The 8800-nt window shown below is 37.4% G+C and overlaps 1 protein-coding gene across 1 annotated transcript in view; it reads left to right on the top strand.

The window, feature by feature from the left end:
* Positions 1-6336, top strand: part of LOC103087317 (phospholipid scramblase 2-like) — a 52878-nt gene extending 46542 nt beyond the window's left edge. The window contains 1 exon segment of the mRNA XM_082931374.1: positions 6121-6336. Within this exon segment, the coding sequence (XP_082787500.1) occupies positions 6121-6336 (216 nt within the window).
* Positions 6337-8800: the final 2464 nt, after the last annotated feature.

The raw sequence follows: 8800 nt of genomic DNA, 5'->3' as shown, positions 1-8800 counted from the left end.
TTTTTGTGGTATGCGGGCCTCTCACTGTTGTGGCCTCTCCCGTTGCGGAGCACAGGCTCCGGACGCGCAGGCTCAGCGGCCATGGCTCACGGGCCCAACCGCTTCGCGGCATGTGGGATCTTCCCGGACCAGGGCACGAACACGTGTCCCCCGCATCGGCAGGCGGACTCTCAACCACTGCGCCACCAGCGAAGCCTTGTTTTATCTTTTAATCCTACATTTTAAGATCCTAGAATATTTTTAAAGGGATGATAAACCATTTTAGTGGCCACTTTTGAAAAATTATAAGACATGTTCAGACCGCTCTCCCATCTGGTTGTGTTTTCATAGAAGAAAAAGTCTTGAATTAAGCATGGATTGTGTTATCTCTACCCTCCTGTAATCAACAACATGACTAAACATTCATGCTCAGTTAAGTCACTTTCAATTTTATTCATTTCAAAATCTATTCATTAACTTATTCACCAAATTCATTAACTTGTTCATTAATTTATACAACAGATATTTAAGGAAATATGGCATTTCAGTCAATGTTCTGTGTTCACAAATTAGGAACGATGTAAAATTGTATAAGGTATGATCGGTCTGTCCTCAAGGAGATTTCTTTCCTTTTGCTGGAAGGACTCAAGTGTAATAGATAATAGTCCTGTCAAATGTCCCTCTTGGGAGTAATTCGGAAGTAAAACTAAGATAAAAAGTTTATCTAATGGTATTCCCAACCTTTCTTTCCTCTCTTGTGCCCTGATCCTAGTCATATTTCCTGCCCTCTCCAACCTTTTCCTAATTAAAGTGTACGCTAAGGGAAGATGTTGGTGTTTAGTAACTCAAGTGAATGGCAATCATTATGTTACTCTCTCAGAAGTACCTGTGAAATGATACAAAATTGGACATTCCTGTATAAGGTCCACTAGCTGATTCACTCTCCCAAAGCCACTGAGAAAATTGGCTTCTCTATGGCTGGTCCATGTTAAACTGTCCTGAACTTCCTGACAAGTCCAGTCTGTGGAAGACATGTCAAAGGTGTCAGTGAGTATGGACTGAGGAGACTGAGCTCGGAGCCCTCTATATCAACACAGCTTCTCAATGCGGTTACTGTAGCAGGAAGGTGATTTTACTGATATTTTAGATAAATGTTTCAATCTTTTACGGTAGAACTGGAGGAAAGTGTTTTTCCTATCTGGACAGCTCTGCTAATAACCATCTGATCAGATGCAGATAGGCTGATTTCACTTGAAAAAATATATAATTAATTCTACTCATATTAAAGATACTTTAAAAATCAATATGCTGTAATACATCTATCTTCAATTTCTTTTCTAATGGTAACTTGTTTTAATTCTATTATTTCTCTCTCTCCTAATTGCTTTTTTCTATCCCAATAGTTGGATAGCATACACGTTCTTCAGCGTTTTGAGCGTCTGGAGAGTATGTATAATCCAGTAATGTTCAGCAATATTTGAATCAGGTTTGAATCAGCAACATTTGAATCAGAATTATCTAATATCCACTTTCTTCTTTAGATTAATCAATTTTTAGTGGTTCAAAGAGGGAAGGTTGTCCTTTAGAAACTAAGGGAATTATTTTGTATAATTTTATTTATTTGTAAATCAGGTAATCATCAGATCTTATATATTATTTGGTCCTACATTTAGTCCTTCTCTCCACCCCCATCATTCACCTTTTATAGATGAGGGGGAAAAAGGAGCAGAAAAACTAAATGACTTAGCAAGAGAAAAGCAGAATCTAGATTTACTGAATTCCAGTCCATGATCCTTGCTTTGGAAGTAGGAAAAATGAGGACAGTCAACATGAAGCTTGTCCTTTATCAGTAAAGCATTCCTGACCCTTAAAGTAACAACTCTACACATTAGTTGGGCTACAGCATAAAGCTTTTAACTCTTCTTTGTCCTTTTTCTATTTGCAAGTTGCAATGATATTGATCATCTTACCACAGTTCACAAACTGACTATTTCATGATGCAAAGTATAATCTCATTAAAATATTTTTATAAGTCAAGTTTTCTGAATACAGGTATTATATAAAACATGATCAGGCTTATTCAGTATGGTTTCCATCTTTGTTGTTATGTGAAAAAAACATTTTTAAACGATTTTGCCCTGAGCTTAAATGTTTTAAATTCTAAAGGACTTATATACTTATAAGGGTTATAAAATATTTTGATGTTTGAATCAATTGTGTATGTTTCAAATAAAATTTTTAAAAAGCTGTTTTTCTTTATACCCTAAGAAATGCTGCACAAATACTTCTTGAGGACCATTTTCACTACTTCTAATTTAAGATGGCTTTCTCATTTTGTTTTTTAATGATGGCAGGTTTTGAAACTAGCTATATATACCATGCTAAAAACAACCTGGACAAGATAGTTTACATTGTAACTGAAGACAGAGGCAGCCAGCTTTATTCAGAATGCTGCTGAGACACATTAGCGGCTGTCCACCTACTATTCTTTCATGAAACAGGATCTGACAACCCCACAGGAATTCCATCTGACACAGACAAAATCCCATTTCACCCCTACTACACAATTAAAGACATTCTAGGTGCCTTACTACTAATCGAGTTGAGGCTCTCAGGTCATTGACTGTATGGACCCAGAAGTCATGACAATGCAAGAGACCTTTCAGATGTACCAACTTCTGTTGTCCCTGCCCCAGGTAAGAAGTCAGAGAATGGAAGTCTAATCCATTGTTTCTTCCTGATCCAACTCTTCATCGCATGGCTATGCTCCTTGCAAAACTACAGAGGAGGGGATTTCCACTGGCTCTGCCAGTGAGAATGGAAGATTGGTGGGGAGGAGGAAACCAAATTATTTCACCTAAGAGAAATCACAAAGGGCTTTTTCTTATGGGTTCATGCTCTTCAGGGGTAGTTGGTGGGTCAAGCACAGATTAGAGTTGTTTAGTCAGTGACCACAATTCTATCAGTTGTGTCTACTGAATTAGAAATTTACCTATCACCTAGAACAGAAGTCAACCACATTTATCTAAATGTCTCTTTGGATCCCTAGATAAGGTGTTGCTAAGCATACACTTATGCTTTTAGAATTAGAAGAGATTTTAGATAACTTTACACTACCCATCACAACCCAATGTCTTGCTACAGATAAAGAAACAGTGGTTCAGAAAGATTTAAGTGCCTGATGACGGTGTTAGTTCAGCGGGTGGCAGTGCTGGAACTAGAAAGCAGATGTTCTGGGTTACAGTTTGTTACTCTTCTACAACCTGTGCAGCTCTAGGAAAATTGTTTGCTGCAGGGAGAAGAAAAGCAGCTTTAAATAGAGACCAACCAGAATTTTGAATTCTATGTATGTTACCTACTTAAATGTGTACAGTCTACTTAACCTCTTTGGGGCTCAGTGTTCTTATACATAAAATACATATAATAATACCCCCACGGAATTACTTTTAAAAGTATTAAGTATGAGCCTTTACCAAATATTAATGTATTAATGTAAATAAATATTAATTTATACATTTACATTAATTAATATGTTTACATTTAGTAAATGCTGATACTTAATAATTACGGTTTTTAAAAATTTATTTATTTAATTTATTTATTTTTGGCTCTGTTGGGCCTTCGTTGCTGTGCACAGGCTTTCTCTAGTTGCAGCGAGTGGGGGCTACTCTTTGTTGAGGTGTGCAGGCTTCTCATTGCAGTGACTTCTCTTGTTGCAGAGCACAGGCTCTAGGCACGTGGGCTTTGGTAATTGTGGCACACGGACTCTAGAGTGCAGGCTCAGTAGTTGTGGCGCATGGGCTTAGTTGCTCCTCGGCATGTGGGATCTTCCTGGACCAGGGCTCGAACCCATGTCCCCTGCATTGGCAGGCAGATTCTTAACCACTGTGCCACCAGGGAAGCCCAATAATTAAGTGTTTTGATTTTCTATAGAATGGAGATAATAATAGTACATATCACCTGGATTTTTTGAAGATTAACTAGTAAATAAATGTAAACTGCTCAGAACAGCACCTGGCACATAGTACAGTGCTCAAAAAATGTTAGTTGTTATTTCCAGGTATTATACTTTATCATTACTGTTTTTGTAATAATAACCTTGTATTTAGCATGAATCTTCACTTCTAATCCTTGATTCTTTTGGATATTCTAGGAATATCCAAAAGATATTTGCTTCATATTCATGGCTTGGTTTTCTTCTCATATCCTGTAAGTGCAGCCTCCTAAGATTAAAGTAAGCCATGATGTAGTAAAGCTAATCAAAATGACAAGCCTACTCAATTTATGGAACATTTATCCCATGATAGATTTTTTTTATGATTTCTCTAGTTTTACTTGTATTCGTGGTGTGTGTGTGTGTGTGTGTGTGTGTGTGTGTGTGTGTGTGTTTAGTTCTGTGAAGTTGTATCACTTGTGAGGATTCCTGTATCCACCACCACGATACAGATACCCAACAGTTCAGCACTACAAAAATTCCCTTTTATAACCACACCCACAATAAAATTAGAAAGGGAACTGGCTGTTTTATAGCAGGTGGTAATCAAGCTTCCTCTGTGTCCTAAAGAAAAACCCCATCCTTCAAAGTTCCTCCCTGCAAAGACATTCTCGAAGAGTAGGAGTGAAGTGCCAGAGATCCCTGGAGGACTATCTCTCCCAACAACAGTTTCCCTAGTTCTTGAGTGAGTTAAGAAACACATCTAGGTGGTGTGTATGTGTACATGGTATAAATGTAGCATCTTCACCTCTGTCACTGCTTCATTTGCAGCTGGAGGTGCAGTGTCCTCCTGGCATCACCACTGGCTTTGTCGTGGAACACTGGAACCTGTGAAGGGTGGTGTACAGCATCCAAAAAGAGAAGAAAGAAAATGTGATGTGAGTGCATGGGCCGTGCTCCACCTACAGCTGCGGTTCAGATTCTGTTTTTGAGGTAACCTAATGTTAAAATAATGTATTTATAATTTTCTCTACGTGGGGTAACCAACTTCAGAATGATATTGTTTCAGTCCACTTTCTCATGTTAAGTGAATTGAGGTTTATAATATCACTTATAAAATGAATATAGTAGTATGGTGAAAGAGTTAATTAACCAGCTGACATCAAAATATTTTCAAAGATTGCTAATGGATTGCATGGTATTTTTCCAAAATGTGAGCTCTTTTTTTATGATTTCAGCAGTTGATAAAGGTAAAAAGAGTAATAACTCATTAAAAACCTTATGAGAGAAATAGACTGACCTAATCTATTTTTTTTAGTACAAGTAAAACTCATAATAGGTCATATTATAGCATTTTTTTCAGTTAAAAAAACCCAACATTGCCTTTATTTCAGTGGCTACAAATAATTCCTTATTGTCTAACAAATTTGACAAAAGAAATTCATAGAAATATTTCCTGGATTTTTTTAAAGATTCCTTTCTGAATGCCTTACAATCCAGCTAAGTTCATCATGTACATCCAGTAAACTTTTCGAGTTCCCATTTTATTTCACCGTATCATCAGGCATTGCTTATATGATAAAAAGGCCATTATAGCAAAAAGAAAATGTGGATAAACTGAAGTGTGGGGAGAAAAGAGTGTATTATTCCCATGACCAAGTGACATTAGCATATTTACCCTATAGCAAGTGCCAGGGTCCCCTTTTTAGAAGCAGAGTCTTTTTGGTGTCCTAGGATACCTTAAAGAAGACAGTGAATTTAGCCTAGAGTAGCTTATGTGATTATAGGGATTGTGTGAAGTGCACAGCACCATACATACCTCCTTGCTTTTTCATGTGGCTTCCTGAACTGGAGGAGTTTTCCTCCCAATCCCCAGAACTAATCCTTTGCTATGTTGAAAAGAATTTAGGAATTAGTTCACATCATACCTCTTGACACAAGTTCCCCCTAATGCTTCATTTAAGGATGAAGAAAGAGCATTAGCCTGATAATTTTAAGATGTAGTCCAGCTTAGCTCTTAACTAGTTTCATAGTACCTAACCTTTCCTAACTCTTAACCCTTTCTTCATTTGAAATTACATAACTTCTATATCCTTTTCATGCACTGTTTTATTGCTATCTCAATATAAACTGCTTCTAATTAGAAGATTAAAACATGTATTTTAACACTTTTCAGTCATCACAAAGTCTCATTCTTGTCTTTCTAGGTTAAATCACTCAATGGTGTATCCAACGTGGGCAGTATTACTCAGAAGTGGAATGGTTTATTATCTGCAATGAGCGATGCTGACCACTTTGAAGTTCACTTCCCATTAGACCTGGATGTGATGATGAAAGCCATCTTTTCTGGAGCTTGCTTCCTCATGGTAAGTCTGTCACTTTTGAGTTATCTTGAAAATGTTATCCTTTCTGATGAGAAGTAGCACAGGGTGCTGGGAAGGGAATAAATGTGACAACTAGGATATCTCCTGACTCCGCCACTCACTAGGTACATGACTTGTGACAAGATTCAATTGAAAAGGTCAGTCAGTAAATTTTAGTTATTTATTAACCTACACCGAAGCCAAGGGCATGTCTAGTACATCTGAAATGCTCAATTAATGTTGAATAAATGAATGACTGAATGAATAAAAGTCCTATTGTTTGTAAGACATTGCTAGGTATTTAAGGAGATTCAAAGATGAACAGAATAGTACTCTATCCCTCAGCAAGTGTAAAGCAAGAATATATAATTAAATTATGAAGCTCACCAAGAGTTATTGATATAAAATAATCAGTTTATACATGTGTGTCATATGATTCTCAAAACTACATCATGAGGCAGGTATCAGTTAATCGTACTTTTTAGAGACAAAGCTGAAATTTCATTAGGAGTTCATAGTAGGCAGATGGGGTGCTGAGGAATCTCTTCCCTCAGATGTAATTGTAATGAAGAGAGTTGGAAAGAAAGGGAAAAACATGAAAGGTCCTGGAAGAGGGGATGCAGAACAGGTAGAATTTAGCTGATACAAGAGCTGTTGAGCTCATGAGTCTCAAAGTTCCAACCGAAACTTGGTGAGGCAGCCTGCTGTCCTAACCCTGTTTGCCCAGTCCCCCGATAGGCTGGTGGTCATTGGCACTGGTGTGTGTGGCAGAGCAGGGGGAGATGCTGGGATGACTGTGGCTCATCCACTCTTGAGGTTAAAGCTGTATTCAGTTTACTCAGCCTTGTTTGTATCTTAGAGCGTCTATACATGTAACATTTTCTGGATTCTACGGAACCAAAATATGTGTGCCCTAACATAACACATTATAAGGCAAATGATTTATGCTGGAAACCTATATATAAGTGTAGCTTTAAAAAAATAAATAGTAAGTTCTAAATGCATTATATAATTAGATAGCTTAATAGTTGCCCATTAAATTTTCCTGTGGTTCTTAGTTCTGCTGCTTCTCAACAAAGACCAGTCATGTGAAATCAGATAATTTTTCTATATATAGCTGTTAGGTTTACCTTAAAATTTAATTGCAGGCCAGATGGATATGCATCTGGGTAAATATGGAGGAAAAAAATCCTAATGATGAAATAGGTGGGATAATATAACCGATTACCTATAACAACAGTGATGCTAATGATGATAAGAGCAGCTAGCCCTTTATAGTGCTTGCTATATTCTAGGCATGGTTCTGGTTCTAACTACTTTCCATATAGTAATTCATTTAATTCTTATATGTTAGATAAAGTACTATAATAATTCTCTTTTTAAAGATGAGAAAACTGAGGTTAGGTATCTTGTTCAAAGTCATCCAGTTAGCTAAATGTCCGAAAGCCACCATCGAAGGTGGCTCCAGAGGCTACACCCTAAACCACTGTGCCATGTGCCTCTTTCATCTCTGTATGATATTTGGTTTCTTTCTGTGTTAACACAGGAAGAGAAATAGAGTAAAATGGTGGCATGTTGCCTCTAGAAGCCCGTGAGTCTCCAAGGAGGTCTTGTCTGAGGTTACACTCTCTATGAGCAGTTTGCTTTTCCTTCTGCTGGTGTCCCAGTGGTGCAGCCAACTGAAGACCACTTTTTATGTTATTCTGTCAGTTTGGTGCTTCCCAAGTTTTGTATGTGTTTTAAATATGAACCCCTAAACAACAAGTGCAAATCTTGATTATGAATTCTCAGTGGACAGTTTTTTCCCTACCTCTGGCACAGGCCAGTGCAGTCAAGCTTTTTATTAATCCTCATTTTCCAGTGGGTAAATTTTTTCTAGTCTATCCTTTATACCGGGTTGTGTCGCTTTGAGTGTTCCCACTTTGATGGGGCATCTCTATTACAATACATTTATTGCTCAGGTCCACTGCCTTGCCACAATTGATGAAATCAAATCACCTTGCTAAGGAAGATTGGCAACTCTTAGGAGCCAAAGAAAATGTCTTTGTAACACTCAAATTTTCAGATTTTTCCTTACTTTTTGCCACACAGATTTCTCTAACTTTCCTAGGTGTTTGGCTTTGCATGGAAATAGGTTTTAATTATACAGTTGTCCCTTGAAAAACAAGGGTTTGAACTGCAGGTCCACTTGTATGCAAATTTTTTCAATAAATATGTGGTATAGTAGTACATGATCCACACTTGGTTGAATCCACAGATGCAGAACTGTAAAGTTATATGTGGGTTTTTGACTGCACAGAGGATCAGTGCTCCCGCTGCCTGCATTGTTCAGGGATCATCTGTACTTTAGTCAGCACATTTAGATTTTCACAGTATCTACTTTGCACATTGCCAGAAATGGAAGTGACAGTTGTGAAAAGGGGACACAGATTTTAGTGCCAAAAGCATATGAAGAATGTTCAAACTTCAACATAACAATTAAAATAATTTTCTTCTTGTGAATTATTAATTGTTGGCAATGACT

Source organism: Lipotes vexillifer, unplaced genomic scaffold (assembly GCF_000442215.2).
Source record: "Lipotes vexillifer unplaced genomic scaffold, Lipotes_vexillifer_v1.1 scaffold1064, whole genome shotgun sequence".
In the NCBI taxonomy this organism is placed as follows: domain Eukaryota; kingdom Metazoa; phylum Chordata; class Mammalia; order Artiodactyla; family Lipotidae; genus Lipotes; species Lipotes vexillifer.
Note: the sequence above shows the minus strand (reverse complement) of the source record. Positions and strands in the feature narration are given on the sequence as shown.